Source organism: Macrotis lagotis, chromosome 5 (genome assembly GCF_037893015.1).
Source record: "Macrotis lagotis isolate mMagLag1 chromosome 5, bilby.v1.9.chrom.fasta, whole genome shotgun sequence".
Taxonomy (NCBI): Eukaryota; Metazoa; Chordata; class Mammalia; order Peramelemorphia; family Peramelidae; genus Macrotis; species Macrotis lagotis.
In genome coordinates, this window is record NC_133662.1 from 70,510,120 (window position 1) to 70,535,648 (window position 25,529).

Genomic DNA, 25,529 nt, shown 5'->3' on the forward strand with positions numbered 1-25,529 from the left:
GATGGGGGGGGGTGGGCAGAAGAAAGGATTCAGGGTTAAACAACCATCCAGGATCAAATAGCTAGTAAGTGTCTGAGGTCAAATTTGAACTCATGTCTTCCTGATTCCAGGGTTGGTGCTCTATCCATTGAAACACATAGTTGCCCCTATATCCTGATTTCAAAAAAATTCCTTTTTCTAATTTTGATTATTTTTCCTTTTTGATTTACTACTTTTTGCATTTATTCAAGCATTTAACAGGTATTTCCCTGTATAATAATTAGGTTGTTATATTTCTATTGCCACTTGGATTTAGGGTAACTGAGAAATGAAGGAATTTCTACACTCTCTGGAAATTTAAAACAACTCAGGATTTTATTGAATATTTTAATAAAGTAAACAGGCTAAAACTTTTTCCTCCTTCAGGAGAGTCAACAAGCACTTTAGCATGGAGTGAATAACAAAAGGCTAGGCATGGTTGCTTGGTAGAAAGAGACAGACAGAGAGAGGCAGATAAAGAGAAGCAGGGATAAAGAGAGCTGATAGGGCCAGAGAGAGAAAGGACAGGCCCAAGCAGAGGTCCAGCTCAGGTTTTATAGCTTTGCCCTTTATCTGGGCCCTGAGGGCAAAAAAGGGGAAATCCCTCCCCCCCCCCATAAGTGCAGGAAACCAAGTAGAAGGTAGAAGGCTGGGGGATGGGAATGAGGATACAGGAAACAAATTTTACATTAAACAGTGAAACAATAGGAGTCAATTTCCATCTGAAGTACAAAGAGCCTTCCACTCTTTAATAAGATTTAACAGCTTTAAAGATTACAGAACTTGTTTCTGATTATAATTTTTCTACATTCATAATTCTCTGCCTATTATGAATATATAATTCAGTGTTGCTAAGGATGCCATAAATGTGATTTCTGAAACCATGTTTTGTGAAAGTGAATTTTATTTGAAAAATACAGTTCAACTACTTACTGATTGTTCGTAAATGAAACAAGTTCTACATTGCTACTAAATCTATACCCATTTAGTTGGTTAAGATCTAAGTGTTCATGGCATGGTTTGTGGTTTCTTGTTACTCTTGTTACTCTCTTTTTTAAAAAAAATTATTTATTTAAGGCAGTGGTGTTTCTTCTCTAGGGTCACACAGCTAGGCAATTAAATGTCTGAAGCCAGATTTCAACTCAAAGTAAAAGGAACTCTGGTTCTGTAGCCACTGCCTTCTTTCTTGAGTTTGATGACTGCCCCATGATACTGAGACTCAGATCCGGGAATGCAGGCTTTGGAAAGAAAACAAAGATTTAGTAAAAGAAGTTACAACCAGCTGACCAGGGCTTCCACAGGAGACTAGGAGGTAAAAAGAGATGGAGGCCCTTCCTCAATCTCCTTAAATTCTCCCTCAGAGTCCATGGGAGGGGTAGTGACCTGGGAGTGACCCAAATCCAGCATTGGAGATTTTGCCTTTTAGGGAGAAGGACTTTTTTGGGTGGTCTTGGGTTCCAGCTCCCTGGCTTCCCCACCAGAAGACAATGCAATCCAAATCAGGTTGAAGGTCAGACCCTCAGGTGTGGCCTAAATTAGATGATAAAGGAAAAAGGATAATTCCTTTAACAATGCAAACAAAAAATTTACAAAGTTTGTCTCCAACTGATCTCATCAACACTTATGCCCATCAGTTCTAGTTGTGGAATTTTAGTTAAAATACTGCCTCTTCTTCTTGAGCAGTTATTTATAATAAGGCATGTGTGTGTGTGTGTGTGTGTGTGTGTGTGTGTGTGTGTGTGTGTGTATGTATATACATATATAATGATATATTTATTATGTTTATTTAATCTCTAGTTAGTTTCCTAATCTATTAAAAGAGGGAAGTGAACTTGTTGGCCCTTGAGTAGAAATGAGGTGTAATTGATTATAGAATATCATTGATTTCCTTCTTATGATTTTATTAAAGATGCCCTCAAAGCATGTATAAATTATTCTCATCAAGATTTTTTTAGAAATGAGAAAGTAGGCAAAGAGATAGTGTTATTTTCTCAATCATCTTTTTCTTTTAAACTAATAAGAGCATCTGCTTTTTTCCAATCAGTCTTTGTCATTTTCTCTTTTAGATTTTTTTGAGATATTGTTTAGTGGTAAATATAATACAAAATAAAATAATAGCGGCAAGGTCAAAGTACTATTTATTTAAATTCTGAGGGGAACTGATACTCCCTCTTCTGGGGAAAGGGATTCACTGATTCTTAGTTCTTGGGTAGGATTTCAACAGATGGAAATGAATAGAATAAAAAGAGAAATCCTCAGTCAAACCTAGTTTGCATACATATACCTGGTTCTGGAGAAATTACAACCTAATTGTAATTGTAGTAGGTAGGGGAGAGAATGCTTTGGGGCATTTAAATTGCTCTACAGAGTTTCAGCATGTTTAGCATAAAGCTTCTCTACCATTCAGGTAATTGTGGAAGTCTTTTTTGTGGAAACTGGGTCAAAGGGCAGAGTGGGTGGAAGTGGGTTGTTTAGATGGAATGTTAATGTCTAACATTCATTAAGTTCTCAAAGAGGAATTTGCTGCTGACAAGCAAATAGGTAGATTAATGTAACTTGAATGCTTCAATACATTCATGATTTTCAGGCCATTTTAATCTTAAATTACGATCCGTACCCATAAACTGCACCAATAGGAAAATATTTATAGAAAAGTCATTTTATTTACCTGTTCACATCTAGTGCACTGGCTTGAAAGTCAGAAAATGTGATTTGGTTCTAGTTCTTTCACTAATGAGTTCAGTGACCCTAAGCAAATCTTTTAATATCTCTAAAATCATTTTCCTTTTCTATAAAATGGGATGCAAGTAATAACGCCTACCATACTACATTGTTAGAAGAATATCATGAGATAATATGTGTGAAGGTACTTTGTAAATAGTGAAGCAAATTAAAGGCAAGGAGTCATTATCATGATTTAGTCTCATGATGCCAGCTTCTAGGTGGTGTCTAACTATTTTTATATTAGGACTGATTACATCTCTCTCTCTTTCTTTCTGTACACTCACATATATACTATATAGAGACTATATGCACAGCCTAAATGCAAATATGACATATATATTGCATATGTATATAAAAGATCACAGATCACAGTGTTTTTAATGAGAAAAAGGGTTACAAAGAAGACATTATAAATTACCAATTCATGTGCTTTTCTCATCTCTATGAAGTCTTCTTGAGAATGGAATTCCTATTTATTAAGCACATTGCCAGTGAAACATAAGAACAGGCAGGTTTTTGAGGATGATTTTCTACAGTGGACCATGCATTTTTTTTAATCAAATATAGCAAGAGGAAAACAGACTTATGAAGAGGAAAATGTTTTAGTCCCAAATATTCACAATTCAAAATTCAAAATCACCATAAGTGAAAGCATCATTTAGAGGAAAATTTAAAAAAAAAATACTATTCCACTGAGATTACCTCTTTTATTCCCTATTGGTTTCCATTCAATGTTCTATAGTTTTACCTTTTTCTTTTTATCTTCCATGTTTTTTCTTTTATCATATTCTTATTGTTTTTCATGTAATCTCTGCATTGAGTAAGAGTATTTTGGCGACATTCCTGTTTTACTCATAAGGAACCAGCCTCCCTTGGGTCTCTCCTTTTTCTTAATTCCCAAATCTTTTTCTCTTGCCCCCACCTACACTGAGACTAAAAAATTGTCTTATGTTTTCACTTTAGTTGTTTATAGTAAGGAAAGATAGTTACAGGTCTCTTTCAGGTTCTGGTGTTTCTGACAGATCTTACAAGACTAGTTTGTTCAGTTATACCTTGCAACTTTGTACATATCAGATAAAACAGGGAGTGACACTATGACTTGTCCTGTAGTCACTGTTTTGGGGTTTATATGGTACAGGCACTGATCAGACCTGTTATCCCCTTCCTGCTTATGCAAGGGCCTATGGGAGAGTTAGCTTCTGTTCTTCATTCCATGTGTATCTATATACAGTTAGCAAAATATTTAGGAAGCCTTTGAGTGAAAAAGATTAATGTTAAAATGTGAGTAGAGTGTTGTTATTATATGGTGGAGATATCATTATACACTCAGGAAATTTCCTACTAGGGATTAACAATTTTCTTTCTTTTCTTTTCTAATTTCTATATTCTATATTCTTTTCTTTATTTTCTTTTCTCCCTGGCTGCCCCATTTAAGTTTTCTTTATGCACCATGCATACATATAATAAGCCACATCATATCAAGAATGAAATTAAAGTCCTGAAAAAAGTAAAAAAGCAAATAGTAATTTCTTATGTTTTACTATCTATTTATTTAGTTAATTTTTATTTTAGATTTTTGCAAGGCAAATGGGGTTAAGTGGCTTGCCCAAGGCCATATAGCTAGGTAATTATTAAGTGTCTGAGACTGGATTTGAACCCAGGTACGCCTGACTCCAGGGCCGGTGCTTTATCCACTGCGCCACCTAGCCACCCCTTTACTATTTATTTTAAAATGTTTTGCCTCAATCAAATTATAGAAATTTTCTTAAACTAGTTAGATCATAGGTCTAGGATCAAATGAGGTCCATCTAACTCAACCCCCTAATTTTATACATCAAGAAATTGAGACATGTAGCCACTGATTTGTTTCTTGGGTTCTATTCTGCCCCGTGAAAAATCATGATTCAGACTCAGGAATGCAGATTTTGGAAAGAAAATAGATTTATAAAAGGAAGTTACAGCATAGTAAGAAAGTAATAGGAAAGTTAGAAAGAGTTTCAAGAGAAGACCACAAGGATTGCTGATTGAATTGACCAGGCCAGCTGGCCAGGGTACAGCAGGACACTGGAAGATAAAATGGGATCTTCCCCTTCCCTGATCTCCTTAATTTTCTCCCAGAGTCCATGGGAGGGGGCAATGACCTGGGAATGACATGACCCAAGTCCCTCATTGGAGATTTTACCTTTTGGGGAGGGGCCTCTTTTGAGCCTATGCTCCCTGGCTGTCCCATCAAAAAAACAATGCAATCCAAATAAGGTTGAAGGTCAGGCCCTCAGGTGTGGAAGGACAAAGGAAGTACAATGCAAACAAAAGCTTTACAAAGTTTGTCTCCAACTGATCTTTTCACTCCCATGCCAAGTTTTCTCCGCATCAGGCCCACCCAGGAAGTTTGAGCAACGTAGCCCAAACCTGATAATACTTTGTATTATTAATTATTATTATTAATTATTATTATTATTATAGCATCTACATATTACTGTTATCATTTATACTTTTTCCCTCAATTAGTAAAAACCTTCTCTAGGAATATATTGCAGTGACCTTTCAGGGTGTTATGTAAATGTTTTTTCCTATTTTTTTTAAGGTTTTTGCAAGGCAAATGGAGTTAAGTGGCTTCCCCAAGGCCACAGGGCTAGTTAATTATTAAGTGTCTGAGGTTGGATTTGAACCCAGGTATTCCTGACTCCAGGGCAGGTGCTTTATCCACTGGGACACCTAGCCGCCCCCTTCCTATCTATTTTCAAACCATTCTGGAGACAGACAAAAATATTATTTTGGGGTATAGACAAATGGTTGGCTGCTATGCTCTACTAGCTGGAGAGGCCATTTTGTTGTATTTACTCTTCATAGTCTTTCTTTTCAAATGATATTGTTGTTCTTTATGAAGTAAATATGAGCATGCATAGTGAGGATCAAAGTGAGCATGAGAAATGTTAAATTTTAACTCCACTGAGGCTACTCATTTGCTATGTAGTTTTGAGCAAAATCTCTTACCCAGTTTCCATCTCAATTCTTATTTGATAAAATGGCAATATGAAATTCTTATATGGAGGTGAGTGGGAGAAGAGACACAGACAAGGGTTATTAATCTGGAAGTGGCCCTGCAATGATTCTCAACTAGATCTGTTCTAGCTGATGAATTCAAATAGTATCAAATGATAGAAGCAGTCTGTTTTGGGGGTTAAAGAAATAATTGACAGGGGTGGCTAGGTGGCGCAGTGGATAAAGCACCGGCCTTGGAGTCAGGAGTACCTGGGTTCAAATCCAACTTCAGACACCTGATAATTACCTAGCTGTGTGACCTTGGGCAAGACACAACCCCATTGCCTTTCAAAAACTGAAAAAAAAAAAGTAATTGACTGAGGAAGTAACTGTGGAAGATTTCAGAATGGGGGGGTGGTAATAAGCAATAATGCAGAGATAAGTGAAAAGTAAAATGTCTAATTAGGAATTCTACAAACTATTTCATGTTCTGATGAAGCTTGAGCATCATTCAGAAGATTGTAATAGTTCAAAATAACTTTCTGAATCCTATTTTAAGTTTATTTCTGTAAAAATGCATTCTGAATATGCTGTGTTTAGCCTTTCTTTTATGTGTAGTGGTATGCATCCTGTCTCATAACTAATTTATTTGTAGAAATATTCTACATGATTTCACCCATACCCTTCTGCCTCTTTAGGTCATATATTACAAAATAATATTGAGAGTATTTTAATTCAAAGGTTTTTTTTTCCCTAATCTGAATGAGGAAACCTTTATCAGATTTTTTTTTAATCTTCAGATTCTGAAACAATGTCCAGAGTTAAATCCTTTCTAAAGACCTATATGCTTAGTTATGAATAGAATAAAAAGAACCCAAAAGAACAAAAAATAAATATACATGTACATACATTATATATATATCATTATATATATTTATATTTATTTCTTTTTCTCTATCATCTATCTATCTGTATATCTTTCTATCTATATTTGGAGTGTGTGTGTGTGGGGGGGTATTAGCTCTTTTTAGCTCCCTCCTGTAATAGAGCTCGAGGACATCTATCTTTCCCAGGTTCTGCCTGGATTCCTTCCTGCTCCCTCTCTCTCCTTGTTAGAGATTTTTTTTTAGGTTGGTTTTTTTTTTTTGCAAGGCAAATGGGGTTAAGTGGCTTGCCCAAGGCCACGCAGCTAGGTAATTATTAAGTGTCTGAGGTCGGATTTGAACTCATGTACTCCTGACTCCAGGGCCGGTGCTCTATCCACTGCACCACCTAGCTGCCCCTCTTATTAGAGATTAATGACATACTGGACATAACTGATAATGTCCAATCTAATGCATGTCCTCTCACATTTTGATAGATGGAACCCAGAATCCATTATCTTCCCCAAGTATGACCAAGGATTGACAGAGCCACTGATAGGGTCAGGCTTCTGGGACTGCTCTGGCTGAATTTTACCTAGGGCCTTATTCTTATAGTTTCATTGGAGCCTCGATGCTCACTTCAATCCTGCCTAGAGAGCCCTGAGCATCTATGCTAAACCAAAGTTAGTTTGGAGCCTGGGAGACCTCAAACTTTGTTTCCTGAGGATCAGAGCTGGATACAGCTTGAATGCCCCAAGGCTGCTTCTTTCCAGAGCCAGGTACAGGAATCTGGGCTCAGACGGTTAGCCACAGGCTTGGGGAAGGTTAAGGCCACTGATGGGCTCAGGCAGGAAAGGAGAGGCTGCATCTTCCCAGAATGCTTCAGAGTTACTTTCCTGCAACCAGAGGTCTAAGAGAAAGCTTTTGTTCTGAGGAGCTCAGACAGGTTATGCTAGGACTACCTTGAGATCTCCAGAGGCTATCTTGTGTTCAGCTCTTAAACTGACCTGGAGGATTATCAGTCCTGAGATCTTAGCAGGACTTTAGGGCAATCTTTCTGAGGAGAATCTAGAGAGGATTCATTCTATGGCTTAGTAGTGTGGTGCACCCTAAATTACAAAGGGGCATTCAAGAGGCGATCTTGGATCCTTTGTTTCTTAGGACTGAGTTACCTTCTCACAATCTCTATCATTAGGCATATTTTAAATATAATATATAATAAGATATATAATGTGGCCAAGTTTTATCAGTTATGCATGCCCTTTCACATTTTGACTAACTTCAGATGGAAACCAGAACCCATTATCTTCCCCAAATATGAAGAAGGATTGACAGGGCCACCATCAGGGGAATTTTTGCTTTCTTGGGTATGTATATTTTCTGGATGATTTACTCTGTGACCAGCCTAAGTGAAAAGGAATCAGGGAAATATGGAAATTTGGTAAGAAGAAATTCAGATTCTCTGGATGAAAGAGATTAGACTGAGGAAATTCCCAGGTTTCTTACTTCATAAGCAAAAGTTAGTGCTACTAATGTACAGTACACACATTACAAAACTGACTCTGACATGCCAAACTAAAAGAAATATCCACTGCCAAATGGGTGTATAGGATACAATTAGAAAGGAGAATCCTCTGAAGCTACACTGTGCAAAGGGAGGCAGAGTATTATGGAAGAAGAATATTGACTTTGAATCAAAGGAAATGGATTTAAATAGAACCTGTCACTTTCCTATGTGGGAAAAACATTTAACCTCACTAGACTTGTTTCTTCAGAAATTTGGATTTAGATGGTTTATAGGATCCTTTTAGCTATAAATCTATAATGTGGCCCTATTATTCATGACTCTGAAGCTTTCCTTGCATGCAAATTATCTTATTCCTTACTTATAACTTTCCTTGTTGTCATACTATATAGTTATTTTGGTTTGTCCATATACTATTAGGAAACACCCTGTTTTCCAAAGCAAAGGATCAGTAAGCAAGCTGTGCCCTGAGCTTGGCTTAACAAAAATCTTCTGTGCTCAAGCTCTGATGAACTTGGTCACAGCAAAATCCAGAATTGTTTCACATAATATTGTATTTCATTGACCAGCACTAAGTATTCTCTGTGCTCAGACAAGCACATCCATGTTCCAGTAATGAAGCCCAGCTATGAATCAAATTTGTTTCATTGTTACTGTTATGTCTTATTGTCAGGGCTTCAGCCCACTGTGTTGCCATTGGAATAAGTATTAAGATTTGCAGCACTTAAGGTGTGTCCTAGTGTAGAAGGACAGAGTGGTCAAGGGATTGGTACAAATGTCTAGTTTCCTTCCTTCTTTGCAAGTCATTACCTCACTATAGAAAATAATTTTAATGTCTGAATCCCCACTCAGTTGTTCTTGCCTGTTCTATCTGCTCAGGCCAGAATGTTTGATTCAGTTAAAAGGCTTTCCACAAAGGCTCTCTCCTGAAGTTTGACATATGACAATAATTTATCATATCTAACATGTATATACAAACTCCAAAAAAGCCCTACTCATACTTCATCCTGGTGTGGCAAGCTTAGTGGCTTTGTAAATGGAACATAAATTCTGCCAGGTTTCACCAAAGCTCAGAGAGTTTCAAGTACAATTCAAGTGAGAAAACCTTGATATCTAAGAACCTGACAAGTAGAAAGGTAATTATTGATAGTGAGTGAACACTTCTTTGAGCACGACTCATAGATCGAAGATAAATATACAGTGGTTCTCACAGTCCTGTGAAGCCTTTTTCCAATTTTGCAATGACAGAGGCCAAGTAGTAGAACTAGGGGCAGGAAGATAGTACAATCAGTTTTTAGACTATAAATACAAATTTAGCTATTGGTATGCACAATGTGAAATTCTTATCCTATGATCGACAAATTGACACACTACTAAAATAACTGAACTACATCATTATGGACAATCTCCCCAGAAACAAAACAATTTGGAAGAATAATTCAAAGGTTCTCCTTGGAGAAATAAAGGGATTGGCAGAGTTGGTTTAATTTTTTTGTGCAAAAACAAAAAGAAAACATCATTTTATACAATAATCATCTCACTAATTTCTCTCAAGGTTGTATTACTGCCTAATCTCCGCAAGACTTTCTCTATTTTACTAAGCAATTTCTCCCTGGAAGCTCATTCCACTCCTGAACTACTTTGAACATTTAAAGTAACTTTTTCCCCCCTCACTCAGATTAGCTGGTTATTCCTAGAATCTTCATTTTTCCTCAGGTTGTATTGCTTATTCATCTCATCCTCATGCCTCATACCTTTAAACCTAATCCAAACCCCTTTCCAGCTCCATTTTATGTTGTTTTCCCATTAAAGTTTAAGTTCCTTGAGGGTAAGGACTATCTTTCTGCTCATGTAAGTCAAAATGAAGATAGGCACAGGAAGAAAAACAACAAAAAATATGCTGGGAAAATGATTAAATATTAATAAATGAAAAAGGCCAAAAATTTGAAGATTTCTTATTAGTCCAGTTTGGCTGGTAAGTACTATGTGAACAGAAGAAATATGAAATTAATTCAGACAGGTAGGCTGAAATCAAACTATGAAGGACTTTAAATATCAAGCTGAGGCATTGTATTTTATCCTAAACTCTAGGATAATGATCTAGAACATTAGGTGTCACTGAGATTTTGTGTGGGATAAAGTTCTGAGATTTCTTCAGTAAAATATTGTAGATTGAAATTGGTTAACTATGTGCCCTTCCTCCCTTGACAAAGCAAACTTCTGGGATATTGTTGAAGAGTCAACTGACTTCATTTTATCTGTTGATGTCTGGAGAATCATTCAATTCCTGAGACTAAAGAGATAATCTGGTTTGGGTTTGAATTTTATGCTCTTTTCCCTAGATTAGTTTGCTTTCTTTGAATTCTATACCCCTTTCCTTAGGGTAGTTCTCATGTTTAGATTGTAAGACCACATTCCTCATTAACTAGGGTGGGGTAGTGATGGGGGGTTGGGGATCGAGTTAGGATAAATGTGATTCTTGAACCTTTAGCTTTGGCCTCAATCTCTCTAACTGATTGTGGCCTACTTCTTGAGAAACGAATAAAGCCTTTTCTTCATACCTTGAGTGATCTCCGAAATTTATTTAAGTGGCATTTGTTCCACACAGTTTGGGAACTCGTTTGGGATAGCATGCCCATTGGGGACCTTGGCTTCTCAGAATTTTGCAAAACAGCGCTGCTGCCACAAAATTCTGGCAGTTTGTCATTTTCTGGGAAGCCTTGGTTTCCCCCTGTGCAAATGACCTGAAGCGGAGAGACTGGGTAGGAAGAGAACAGCAAATCCACAGCAGGAACCTGATGTCAGTGAGGACAAAGAACAGTCTTTAAACTGCTATGCATAGAGACCCCCAAAAAAGGTAAGCCTAGACCTGGGAATCTGAGGGCACTAGATTCCTGGAGGGTCCATTTGGGTAAGCCTAGACCTTAGAATCTGAGGCCAATAGATTCCAGAAGGGTCCACTTGGGTGACTGAGGGTTGGGGGTGACCCCTTCCAGTTTGGGTGTAAGGGACTTGGATCTAAGGGCACTTGATCCTGAGAAGTCTCTGTCAATATTTAAAATGGGAAGGACCTTTCCTAAGCCTTCCCCCCTGGGGAAATCAGGTAAATAAGACTAAATTATAAAGGAAAAGTAAGAAGAAAATGATTAAGTACTGTAATGAATTTGGTCTGCCTTTGGGAGGGAGAGCCCTCTCTGAATTCCTGAGACTGGCCTGTGCTTTGAAATTCAGTTTGGAAAATTCTGTTGCATTTTGTGTGATCTCTGTGCCTTGTCTGTCTTTATGTGTTTAGAATGTCTATTTACTTGTGTCATTTGTTAAACAGGGAAAGGAGGAGTTGGCGAGTTCCCATAAAGAGTTCCTTGGGTAGCCTCATTTTGTTTTGGATATTTAGGCAGTATTTATCTAACTCTCTGGCTCTTCCCTTGAGCCTGCTTTCTGCCTGTGTTACAATGGATAATAAAAAGGAATGGATTATGGAGGCCAAGCTACTCACCCTGTTATTCTACCCTTATGAGAAGGGCCCCCCCTTCCATTTTTATGTTCCCTTCTCTTCCCAGTTCTCCATGATTCTGTGGTGCTAGAATGTTTTCCCCCATTCTCTTTTAGAAAAAGGACTTAAAGAGAGAGAGAAAATTTCTTCAGGAATAATTAGTAAAATAAATGTTCAAAGGGACCCTATTTTGAAATAAAAAGAAACAGGAAAGAGATAGTGAATATTAACATAGAAAGAAATGCTATTTTAATTTTTAAAAAAAGAGGTTGTCAGAGAGTCAGGTTAATCTTTAAGTATATAATGTGGTTACCAAGATATACCAGTATAGAGGAAACTAAATAGTTAATCTTTTCCCAGAATGATATGGTAACAAAGCTTCAGGAGTTTATCTGGTAATATTGGTTATTACAGAAAATTATGGGACATGTAAGGATTTAAGACTAGAAGCTCAACCGAACCCCTCCTCCCCAGAAAGGATTGTCCCTCTGTAAAGGTTATTCAGCTTTACTCTATTTGAAGAAGGGGGGCGGGCAGGGAATATTCTGATTAGGCTAAGGGATTTTTGGATGACTGCTTTCCTTTTTCAGAGTTTTAGCAGTTATAATCAAGAAATGCTAACTACTAAAAGCTGGGGATGGAATCCTATCTGTGGTTTCTATAGCTGGATAAGTTATGTGATTCTAGTTCAGAATAGTATGAATTAAAGTCAAGAGGAGCTAATGAAAAGGAAGTGAATATGGAAATGGGTTGAAGCATGTAGACAGAAGATTTGAGCAGGTTTGACTTTGTATACCACAGACGGATTGTGGGAAGTTTGTAAAGTGGCTTACAAATCATTGTAAGGGGAGAAGAAAGTCGTTTTGCAGCGCCCCCCCCCCATGTGGACATCAGCCCCTCCCTCACTGAGCCAGAGGTAGCTGTGCAGAGTTAAGGGAAGGGAGGGGGTTTCTTAAAGAGAAAAGCTGTGGTTTGGGGAGAGTTTAGAATAGTTTAAGAGAAGAAAGACCCTTTAAGGGGAAGATTGAGAAGTTTTAGGAGGAAAGATTTTTTATCCTTAGAGTGTCAGGGAAAGATTCCATGCTTTCTCCCTGGGTTGGGGGAAGGGGTGGTGGGTTGGACATATGGTGGTCTCAATCCCATCCACCATCTTGTTATGACTTGAACCCTAGAACGAGTCCACGTGAGAGCTTACCTGCCCATGGAGGGAGAGGGGATAGACAGGAGAGAAGCTTTAAAGGGAAAGAGATCCCTCCACAGGTGGGATATGTGATTGGAAAAAATCTAAGATCCAGGGGTTGAGAGACTCCTTTATTGAAAGGAAATCACGTTTAGTGAATATCTGCTGGCCATGTGGCCTGAGTGATAACTCGAATTGTTGGGGGTTTTTTTTTTTAAGTTTCTGAACTAGAGTTTTGGAAAGCACTTTGAGGGTTTTAAAAGAGGGATACTAGTGTTGTAATATTCTGACAATTTGTACAGAATGGGAGGAATTAAATAACCTAGATTGTTAAATTAGTTTTGGATTAAACTGTTTTAACACTATTGTAATTTGTGCAAGGAGTTTGGGATTTTAAAACTCTATTGTAACACCTTTGGGTTAAGAAAAGTGGTACTGGGTTAACTAAGAAGAGAAATACCTAGGTTATAAGGGATATTTACTGATTTCTTTTTGAAGAAAAAAAACTCTAATTGGTTTTAATGTTGAATAATGCTAACAATTGTAGCTTTATTTTTGGATAGAGCTTTTGGAATGTGAGTGCTGGAATTTCTGTATAAGGTACTCTAAAGTTTTTATCAAACCTAACTGTTGGGAAGTTAGTTGAGTTGTAATTACATTGGGTTTTTAAATGTGTCATGTATGAGATTGGATTCTGAGAATTTGGGTAAAGAGACAAAAGTATAAAGAACATGGGATTCATTTTGCTCTTGTTCTAAGGGAAATGAGAGGTTTAAATTAGAATCTTAATGTTTAATGTATATTAACAATGTATGTTTAATTTTAAAGAAGTCAAGAATGTGGACTTCTCTCTTACTGCAGACAGCTGATGGGGGCTCTGAACAAATTGCAATGGTGGGCCTTATTGTAAGGTAACTTGATGAATAAGATGTTTTTATCAGTTATGTGATTCTTTTGTAACTGCAAGATTATATTTGCGGGGCAGCTAGGTGGTGTAGTGGATAAAGCACTGGCCTTGGAGTCAGGAGTACCTGGGTTCAAATCCAGTCTCAGACTCACTTAATAATTACCTAGCTTTGTGGCCTTGGGCAATCCACTTAACCCCATTTGCCTTGCAAAAAAAAAAGATTATATTTGCAATATTTAGCTATCTATTGTGAATATGTTATTTAAATACTGTATTGTCAAAGCCTGGCATTAATGTGATTTCTTTGAAGGGCAATAAGGAAAATATGAAAAAGTATGACCCTTTCTGGGATAGATCTGTGGGTTCATGAATAATGTGATAATGGAAGGATTGCTTTAAAAAAAAATCTAGTAATTTGTGTGTTACTCTTATTGCTGTTTTGTTATAATGAAATTAATAATGCATGTTGGAAATTTAAAGCTACCTAAGATATTTTAATAGTTTTAAAGAATTCTGAAAAGTAATTTGTATGTTAGGGGGCAGCTGGGTGGCGCAGTAGTTAGAGCACTGGCCCTGGAGTCAGGAGACCTGGGTTCAGGTCAGGAATCAGATACTTAGTGATTGTCTAGCTGTGTGACCTTGGGCAAGTCACTTAACCCCAATTGCCTTGCCAAAACAAAAATAACCATTTATATGCTGAGTATGTCTAGTAGGTAAACAAGTTTATGTATAGAAGTTTCTAACTATATATATGTGTGTATATGTATGTATATATATATATTAATTGGGAATATTTTAGATCTATACGTAGATTCCAAAGCAGTGGTTGTTTGCTTTGAAGTTAAAGCACTGTATAATATAGGAAAGATAAACACAAGATATTTCTCTATGCAATCTCCTGGACAAAGGAGGCATTTATTTGTTGTAAGATACAACAGGCTAGAAGGAGGTTTCTCTAGCCTAGGGGAATCTGATATGCCATCTTTATATTTACAAATAGAGTAGATATGATTTCAGACAAAGGGATGTCTCTGGTAAGAGGTAGGACACAGGCCTGTAGGGCCAGTCATAGTTAGAATATCTGGTTTTAGGCAAAGACCCAGGAAGGATACTCAGAGCTTTAGGTAGGGGTTTCATTGATTGGGACTCCATTAAGATTATAACTGGAATGTAGTGAATTGTATTCACTGGAAGTTCTAACTAGGTAAAACAACCATTTTAGATCGAGGGACTTTTAATTTTCTCTTATGTCAGATACCAAACAAAAAGAAATGCTACTGGGTAAATGTTACGTTCTTGGAGCCAAGGAAGACAAGGACGTCAGGTGACAGGGATGGGCAGTCAGAGGGGTGACTTCTCAGTATGGCTGAGGTTGGATCCCTTTGACTTGATTTCCCCAAAATGACATTTGTATAATATCTCACCTGGAAGAATAAATCTGGCCTAAGACATTTGACTTACTCACATAACCTGCCTGGACACTGACATTCAATACTTATATCTGTAAAGGAATTTTCCTTTAATGTCCTGCATCTTTATGGTTAGTTACTAAGCAAACTAAAAAGGTTTTGGGTGAATTGGATCTAATAGCCAGAGATAGGTTAGGTGTCTGGCTCTGACAACTGTTATCAGCTACATGCTAAGGTAGGAATTAAGTTTCCTTAGTTTTTTTTTTTTTGTGTGTGTGTGTTAGAGGGGACATTTAGGTAAGGAGAAGTGTTGGGAGCCAGGGTCTCCACAAAGAAGAATGGAAAATTCTTAGGATAATTACAGTTTCAAATTCTAGTTTAAGGAAAGGAATGTGAGTTAGATAAGTACACCAGGAATAGGAAAATATGGGAATAATTGGAAAAAAAAATCATTTTGGTTAAGGATGTTAGAGTCATTGTAATGAGAACAAAGGTTAAATTGTTTTATTCTAAACCAGATGTTGGGTACTCTCAGAACAAAGATGACTGTTGAATGTATATGTTACAAGCTTGTGAGTTTGCTCATGTAGTAAAATACTAATGGAAATTAAAATTGTTAAAAGTGAAGTATGTTGGGGGCAGCTAGGTAGCGCAGTGGATAAAGAACTGGCCCTGGAGTCAGTAGTACATGGGTTCAAATCCGGTGTCAGACACTTAATAATTACCTAGCTGTGTGGCCTTGGGCAAGCCACTTAACCCCATTTGCCTTGCAAAAACCTAAAAAAAAAAAAGTGAAGTATGTGTGTCAATATGGTAGTAAGGCAAAATGTAAATTGTAACAAGCTCCAGAATCTCATTGTTTTGTGATGGAAGACATGCATTTTGAACTGAATTAAGATGTTAAGCGGTTTCTTTACCAGAAGATAAGTAGTCACCAGAGCTGGAGAGGACTCTTTGGAACAGATTCAGAGAAAGCTGAAGGACATTGGATGCCTCCAAGGGAGAAGAGGAGAGGAGAGGAGAGACACTGAATCAATTCCATCTCTACCATCTCTCACCTATGTGTACATTGTTTATCTGTAACTTCTCCCTGACTCTGTAAGGATAACACCCCTACTTATGCCCTTCTCCTTATGGAAAGGAAGACGGGAGGCAGGGTGAAAATGTTCTGCATTGAAAGAGAGAAAGAGAGATTAGTGGGTGGCAGTACCCCTGGGTCTGACCTAGATTCTCAGTCACTGATCAGAGGTGCACTGTGGCACAGGATTCTGATCCAGAGGAGAGAAACACCAGTGGCATATGACTAAGTCAGTTCAGAGTAACTATTGTTTATAACTGACTGGCCAGGATATTTGCCTGGGGAGTAGAATATGTCTGAATATGTCCAGAAGCGGGGTGCATATATTCTGGATTGTACAATTTAGAGATAGGTGTCCTCAGACTCACATGAGATTAATGATGGTACCTGGATCCTTTGTAAAGATGTGCAAACTGGGGGATTTATTAAGGGAAACTGATTGTGAGTTAGTATGGACTTGCAAGGAAAGTGCAGAAGTGGCCATTTTCAAGAAAAATAATTTAAGGAACATCTCTAGGTATATTAGCTATTCTTGGGGTTAATCCAATGACACAAAATCAGGAATTTAGTTTGATCAATTTTGGAGCCTGAAAGACCTTTCTAAAGACTTTGGTATAAAACTTAAAGTGGAGGGAGGTACAGCAACCTTGGAAATGTACCTATTATCATGGTGATTATAGGGCTTATCTAAAAGGGTCCCTGGGAAGTAAGGAGGTGATCAGGGAGTTGTTATTTAGACTTAAGGGCCAACTAAGAAATGTGAAGAAATCTCAACAAAATAAAAGAGAGATTGTGTGGGATAAAGTTTTGAGATTTCTTCAGTAAAATATTATAGATTGAAATTGGTTAACTATGTGTCCCTCCTCCCTTGACAAAGCTTCTGGGATATTGTTGAAGAGTAAACTGACTTCATCTTATCTGTTGATGTCTGGAGAATCATTCAATTCCTGGGACTAAAGAGATAATCTGGTTTGGGTTTGAATTTTATGCTCTTTTCCCTAGATGTTTGCTTTCTTTGAATTCTATGCCCCTTTCCCTAGGGTAGTTCTCATGTTCAGATTGTAAGACCACATTCCTCATTAATGAGGGTGGGGTAGTGATGGGGGGGGTGAAATCGAGTTAGGATAAATGTGATTCTTGAACCTTTAGCTTTGGCCTCAATCTCTCTAACTGATTGTGGCCTGTTTCTCGAGAAACGAATAAAGCCTTCTCTTCATACCTTGAGAGATCTCCGAAATTTATTTAAGTGGCATTTGTCCCACACAATTTCTATGTAGAAAAAAGACAAGATGACAGTAACAGAGCATTCAGTCCTTATAAAACACTGTAAGTCTTTTGAAGTATTTGTCTACAAGATGAAGCACTCTAAATTTCTTAACCGCTTTGGAAGTTAACCTAACCTCATTTTCTTCATCTGTTATATGAAGGCTTGACTAAATGATTTCTTTCAGTTTTAAATCTTGAAATCTTTCTTTTTACATTTGCATTTTCTTTCCTCCCCAGATTTATTTTTCCATTTTTATGTAAAGATAATTTTCAACATTCAATTTTGAGTTTTCTCCCTCCCTCCCACCCTTCCTTCCCCTAACCCTAGGATAGCAAATCATCGGAATAGTTATACATGTATAATTGTGTTGCACATTAAATCCTGAAATCTTGATACTTAAAATCAGTTCAATCTTTTATTCTGATACTAAATGCAAATAGTATCAGTTCCTGCTTTCAAGGAATATGTAAGGTGGGAGTGTGTGGGTGTGAGCTTGGGGGGAAAAGAGAGGCTGGGACTTTAGAAAAGGAAGGGAAAAGGACAAACAGAAATATTGTATTAAATTTAAATGTTACAAATACTGTATAGATATAAATAATTTTATCAATATATAACTATGTTGATAAAAAAACAACACCCCAGAATGGGAAAAATAAAAGAAAGAGATAATGATAATATCTAGCATTTACAAAACACTTTAAAGTTAGCAAAGCACCTTGTGGCCTATAAATGTTCCAAAAGTCTTTTGGAATACCTTGTATTATCTTACTTTTAATCATCTGTTAAGCTTAGAAATTGATAGTGTGTGGGATTAAAATTCACTTAAAAAAATATAGAGACTTCTCTTAGCAAAAAAGAAAAGTTTATTTTGGCTTTTCTTGAGAAAAGGGCACACTCCAAGTCTCACAAAGGTAGTGAAGATCAAGGAGCTGCTCCAAATTGTCAAGCAAGATTATATGACCTAACTCCATCCCTTCCTCCTTCCTATCATCTCCTTCTGTGGACTCATTGGTTAGTCTTCAGAATTACATTCTACTTGTGACAATCTACCCCAGCAACAAAGAAAAGAATGAAAGGTTTACACAAAATATTACCTCACCATCCAGATGGTGAGACTAACCCAGGATTATAATTATCTTATTGAAGTAATGTAGCTTGTCTTGGAAAGCAAGGTCTAGGAACAGTCTACTTATCATCAAACAAAAGGAGTCTTATGAGCTTCTTTGGAATGTGAGGTTTTTCTCATGGAAACTACAATTCTCCCAGTTAAGATAGTTTTTCCATCAAATAGGTGACTAACTAAAAATGCAAGGTCTCTCTGGAAATAACAGAATCAGGAGGGTGCCTGGCTTGGAATGCAAGGTCTCTGTCCCTCTTTCTTCTAAGAATCATCTAAGATTAATAGTTTGTCTTTGCTTTAATGATTTTTAACCCTGAGAGTACTTTACTAGGAATATCAATACACACTCTCTCTCTTTAGGCTTTTGCAAGGCAATGGGGTTAAGTGGCTTGCCCAAGTCCACACGGCTAGGTAATTATTAAGTGTCTGAGGTTGTGTTTGAACCCAGGTACTCCTGAATCCAAGGCCGGTGCACTATTCACTGCGCCACCTAGCCGCCCCTCTCTTTAGGCTTTTGCACAGCAATGGGGTTAAGTGGCTTGCCCAAGACCACACAGTTAGGTAATTATTAAGTGTCTGAGGTTAGATTTGAATTCAGGTACTCCTGAACTCCAGGGCCAGTGCTCTATTCACTGTGCTATCTAGCCACCCTCAGGAATATTAATTCTTAAGAGGGACTATTCCACTCAATAGGGAGAAATTAAATTGAAATTAAACCTCAAGGTGAAGTGGGAAACAAATTTCAGGTGAAAAAGAGTGGCAGTTTGGGCTCCTGAGAATTTTATGGGCTCTGGCTATAATATGTGGCAACAAGGTGGTGCAGTAGATTGAGTACCTGGCCTGGAGTCTGGAAAATTCATATTAAAAAATCTGGCCTCAGACACTTTACCACTCTGCCTCAGTTTCCTCATCTGTAAAATGAACTGGAAAAGGAAATGCCATACCAATCCAAGCAAACCCCAAATGGAGTCACGAGTCTGATACAACTGTAAAACTGAACAAAAAAAAATTGAGAATTCCTTTTTTTTGCAGCAGCAGCAAAGTTTCATCAATGAACTAAATGAAGTGACTAGAATCAACATTATTTACTATGCACCGTCTACTGTGTCTAAGGGCTGTCCGACAAAGAATTTTGAAAACTCTTAGGTTGAATTTGCCTTCCACAGTACTTGGAGACGGCCAGCTTTGAATTCGAATCCAGGCCCAGATATGTCCAAGTTGTGACTCTGGGCAAGTCATTTGACCCATCTCAATGTGCTCCGTAAAGTAGTTGAGAAAGCATTATACAAATATTATTATTGGATAACAAGTGGTCGTCTTAGATTGAGAAGAGAAACGAAGGGTGGTTTGGGGAAGGAGAGGGAATCATCACTCGGGGATACAATCGGAGGAAGCTGAGGCCAAGTTGGCCCCAAAGAGCGAGACCAAGGCCTCTCCTTGGGCGCCACGACTAGAATCTTGGATTTCATGGCTCTAGGCCTCCTCAGGAAGGGGACCCTGTGGGGGCCAGAGGGAGAGGGCAGGGAAGGGGGCCTAAGGGCGGGGAGACCAAGCGGGGTTCAGAAGCTCCAGTTACACCCAGCCTCCTGCAGGGTGCAGCTACAGGGAGATTAGGTAAAAGTCGGGCCACAGCTGGGGGACCATTAGGTTCCAGAAGACAGAGAAGCCCCGCCCAGCCGCGGCGGGCGGCAGCAAGGCGAGCCCGGGCCGGGTCTGACGCTATCTGGGATAAACAGGAGCCGTTTAAAGGCCTGCGTGCCGGCGTGCGTGCGTGCGTGCGTGCGTGCTTGCGCGCGCACATTCCAACAGGGCGCTGACCCGACGTTTGCGCTTGCGTTCTTCCGCTCGCCGGAATCCACCAATAGGAAGCCGCGTTTTCCATAGCGGGGAAATTCAAACGCCTCGGCCGAGAGGCTGCGTCCGGCCTCCCACCCTCCCCGTTCTTTGTGCTTCTCGGGACCATGAGCTCTACTCCGTGGACGCTTGGGGGCCCGTCGGCTACGGGGGGCTCGTGGGGAGCCTTCGCGGGGGCTGCCGGGGACGGTAAGGCGCAGTGGAGGGGGAGGGGCAGGCCGCGGCCGCCGCGTCCTCGTCGCCCGTTAGGCTGCGCGGATGGGGGAGCGCCGCGGCCTCTTCGGCCCCGGCCAGCCCCAGCTCCGCTCCTTCCCGAGGAGAGGGGCCCCGATGTCGGGGTGGGGCGGAGCGGAGCGGAGAACCGGCTCGTTGTGGAGAGGGGCACTCGAAGGTGGGTCAGGACCCCTCCCGGGAGACATGGAGGCCTTCGGGCCCTGCGGCCTGCGCCGGCCCCGGGATGAGTAGGGGTCTGGGGGTGTGGTCCCTTAATGAGAGCCGCGTGGCCTTCCCCGCCCCGCAGCCTCTCATTTACAAACTCGGGGGCCGCTGCCTCGTGTTCCTTCCCCAATTGTGAAGCTCCGCGAGCGATAAGGCGGCGCCCGCGGTTTCCCGCAGCTGGCGTTTTCTGGCCCCAGTCGTGTTTGTATGGGCAGAAGGCCCTTGGTGACGTGTGCTGCGAGAGCCTCTGGAAACTCCCAAGCTCCGCCTCATGATTGATGGCAGGATTGCCACCTGGCAGTTTGGGCTCTAGATCTCGGGTTCTTCATCTTGCATAGACTCTTTTGCCAGTCTGGTAAAATGTTATGGGTTTTTTTTTTCAGAAAAAATGCTTTTAAACTTATAAGGACATGGAATTACAATGTAAATTATATTTTAAAAAAAAAGCTAAGGATCTCCAGGTTAAGAACCCTTGACCTAGAAGAGGTTTGGCTCAAAAAAAACAATATTGTGGTTCAGTTCTTCCATTTTGCAATCAGTTCCAATTCATAGTTGTAGCCAAATTAGGAGTTGGCTGAGACTTTGACAAGTGATTCTACAGAATCTTGGAAGTAGAATTTAGGTGACACGGTAGTAGGGACATTATAGAGCTAGCCCTGGAAGGCTCCTTAAAGGCCATCTGGTACACTTTCCCCTCCTTATTTTACAGATAAGGAAATTGAGGTGCAGATGTCCAAAGAGTTATGATCTTTGGAGAGCGTAGAAGCATGTGAACGACCAGATGCTGTGTATCTTTAGGAAAAAAACTTACATGAAAGTCCTGTTTGGATACCTTATCAGGATGGGGAAGTGACCCTGACTTCTCTTAAAACTATGCCTAGAGAGTTGGAAAGTATATAAAAGGGCAGTTAGGTGACAAAGTGGATAGAACCCTAGAACTCAAATCTGGAAGATCTGAGTTAAAATCCAGCCTCTGACACACTAGCATTGTGATCCTAGACAAATTACTTATCCCTGTTTGCCTCAGTTTCCTGATCTGTAAAATGAGCTGAGAAGGAAATGGCAAATCACTCTAGTATCTCTGCCAAGAAAATCCCAAATAGGATTACAACCCAAAGGACTGGGTTGAATTGGTTCAGTAGCAAGACAGTATGAGATTCAGTAGGTCCTACAAAGCTGGAAAAGCTTCTGGCATTTGAACAACAGACCTTGTGACAGTCATCAGAATACCGGCTTAATTAAATTCAGAGAGACTCAATATCAAGAACATTAAATAGAGCAATTCATAAAGATTATTTATTAGTCATGGAGGGATTGTGATGTGCATAGATGGGAGAATTATACATGATAGTGAATTAAATAGTTGAGGCATATTGGAACTTCCTAATTATCTGTCCTGAGAGATAATGTGGGTCAAATAATATTACCAAAGTTACATAGTCAAAACTGTTAAATCATATATGACTATTTTGCCTCTCAATACTACTGTAACAAAGGTTCCTCAATATAGTTGTGTCCTTATTTGAGAAAATTTTGTGTGAAAATATAATTATTTACAAAAACAACATTTCTTTAAAACAATAAAAATCCAGCTTATTTGAGATTTAATAATTCTGAATTTTGTTGCATTTGAAAAAAGGCAAGAAGAAAGGATGCAGGGATGGATCAGAGATGAATTAGAGGCAAAAAAAATGATGGAAAGAATCAGCTAGATCAGAAGAGGCAGGGAAGTTTAAGAGAAATTATTATTCTATAACTTGCCTATTGGAATAATGTCTAAGTTTATACCCCATTAGAAGGGAAGAAACTTATCAACACTAGAGAAGATCCCCTTGGTGTCCTACTTAAATTGGTCAATGGCTGTAGTTCCCTGGGTCTCCATATTTAGTTCCATGACTCAAGCTGTGAGAGAGAGAGAGAGAGAGATTGATTGTGTGTGTGTGTATGTGTAGTTGTGAAACTTAAATAATATTTTAGTGGCTTCATTCTCATCTGAAGTATTCAGGTATAGGCTGAGGAAAGGGGCTTAATTAAAAGACTAACATTGTACATGGAAAAATATAATTTTTGTATTTTGCTTCTAGAAATAGGACTACATTGAGCCACTTATTGTTTCTCTTTCTATCTAGAAATGGAAGCCGAGGATCTAAGTGGTAAAGAATTGCCAACGATCACTTCCATTATGAACAAAGTTAGAGATATCAAAAATAAAATTAAAAATGAAGATCTTACTGATGAGTTAAATTTTAATAAAATCTCTGCAGATACTTCTGGTAAGCCTTTTAAAAGTTCACTAAGAAGCATGTTATTTATATCTTTTGTGTCAGAATGTGACACTCTGGTCTTTTGGCCTTCCCTAAATGATTAGGGAAAGAGTCAGAAGATATAAAATCTAAAACAAGGGAAGTGATAATGATGCTGACCTTTGCCTTGGGCCAAAAATATCTGGAGTTTTTTGTTCCTTTCTGGATATTACTTTTAGGAAGGGCAATGATTTAAGTCGAAGAATATCCAGAGGAAATTTACTTTGAGAACCTCAAGATCGCTCAGTACAAGAATTGGTTAAAAGAAGTGGAGAAGTTCAGCCTGAAGAAAAGAAGATGTAGCTGACGTGATAGTTATCAAATAGTACCTTAGGGCCAAGTCCTAATTATTGTTTTTACTTGTGTGATCTCCAGCAAGTTCTTTCAGCTTTCCAGATCTTGATTTTTCTCATCCATAAAATAAGTTTAATCTGTAGATTTCTTATGGCTTTAAATTTTATGTATTTTAACTTATTTAGTTTGTATATCTTTAAGGGTTCTATGCAACAGATTTTCCAGATAATCAGAACTTTCCCTTTTGCCTTTTAAATGGAACTGTTTCTACTATGATTACCCACCTAATTATTTTCTTAAACAACGGGTGTTAAATTTAATTTCATCTTCCCAGAATGACATTGTTAACTTGCATATTTGGATGACATTAACATTTGTTTCTTTCTTATGCCACCTATTGATAACTTGTGCTATTACTTGTAATATATATATATATATATATATAATATATATATATATATATAATCTCCACACACACACACACACACATACATACATACATACATACATATACTTATTTTAAGCTATTGCTTTGATTTCTTTTGGTTCCAGAAACTAGATAAACAAGCTTGTTAGAATGCTTTGTTAAGGAAGGGCTGAATTCAGGGTTACTCTAGAATAAAATTCTGTGGACAAATTTTCATAGAATCTTTGAATTAAAGGTTTATTATAATGCATAGTTTTAGAAATAGGTCTTTGAAGTCATCTAATTCAACCTCAAAATGAGAAATCCTCACTACTTCATGGATATGTAATTGTTTTAAGGAGATCTCATTGATGGCTGTATACATAGTAGGGGGAAAAGATTAGAGGCAAGTAATCTAATAGGTTACTGGTCAATCATGAGTTAATAAGGGCCTACAATATAGTAATAGCAGTGCAATTAAAGGAAATGTTAAATATGAGACAATGATGAAAGAATTGAAAGACCTTGGTGACTGGTTTGATATGTAGGTGTTTGAGGGGGAAGTAGGAATTGAGATAAGCACGTTTGACAACCTTCAGAAATAACTAGAAGAGAGAGCTAAATAAAATATAAAACCAGATATTAGCATAGGAATCATTGCTAACAAGAGAGCTTTGGAGGTGATGGAATTCCAGTTTAACTATTTAACATCCTAAAAGATGATACTTTTAAAGGGCTATTCAACATGCCAATAAACTTGAAAACGTCAACAGTGATGACTGCATTGGAAAAGATCAGTTTATATCCCAATCCAAAAGAAAGACAATGCCAAAGAATGTTCAAATGACCAAGTAATTGTGTTCGTTTCACATGCTAGCAAGATTATGCTTAAGAGTCTCCAAGCTAGGTTTTTAGCATGATGTGAACAAGATTTACCAAAAGTGCAGTCTGGTTTTTGAAGAGAAAGAACTAGAGATTAAATCACCAACATACACTGTATTATTTAGAAAGTATAAGACCTTTGATTGTATCGATCACAACAAAATGTGACAAATGCTCGAATAGATGGGAGTACCAGATCAATTTACTTGTCTCCTGAGAAACCTGTATTGGGGATCAAGCAACTATTGTTAGAACTGAATATCTGATTAATTTAAGATTCAGAAAGGTATATGAGAAGGCTGAATGTTGTCACCCTTATTTATTTGACTTACAGGCAGAGTATTTGAAATGCCAGGCTAGATGAATCAAAAGCTAGAATTTTTAGGAGAACTATGAACAATCTTAGATATACAGAGAATGTCACTGTGATGGTAGGAAGTGAAGAAGCCTCTTGTTAGGGATGAAAGAAGAGAGTGTAAAAGCTGATTTGAAGTTTTAACATTAAAAAAATAAGATTATGACAACTGTATTCTTAGACTCAGAAATAGATAACTGTAACCATGAAATTGAAAGATGCTTACTCCTTGCAAGAAAAGCTATACTATACCCTTTGATCCAGCAATACCACTACTGGGTCTATACCCTGAAGAGATGATGAAAAAGGGTAAAAACATCACTTGTACAAAAATATTCATGGCAGCCCTGTTTGTGGTGGCAAAGAATTGGAAATCAAGTAAATGTCTTTCATTTGGGGAATGACTTAGCAAACTGTGGTATATGTATGTC

At 38.3% G+C, this 25,529-nt stretch overlaps 1 protein-coding gene across 2 annotated transcripts in view; it reads left to right on the top strand.

Annotated features, from left to right (window-relative positions):
• Positions 1 to 20,527: 20,527 nt before the first annotated feature.
• The window catches only part of TTK (TTK protein kinase), a 44,943-nt gene continuing 39,941 nt past the window's right edge, over positions 20,528 to 25,529 (top strand). Inside the window, exons 1-2 of one of the 2 annotated variants that reach the window (XM_074237384.1) lie at positions 20,528 to 20,609; positions 22,988 to 23,131. In XM_074237384.1, coding sequence (XP_074093485.1) covers positions 20,528 to 20,609; positions 22,988 to 23,131 — 226 coding nt within the window. Of the gene's footprint in view, positions 20,610 to 20,630; positions 20,812 to 22,987; positions 23,132 to 25,529 lie in introns of those variants that run through there. The other variant, XM_074237383.1, reaches the window with a different exon arrangement.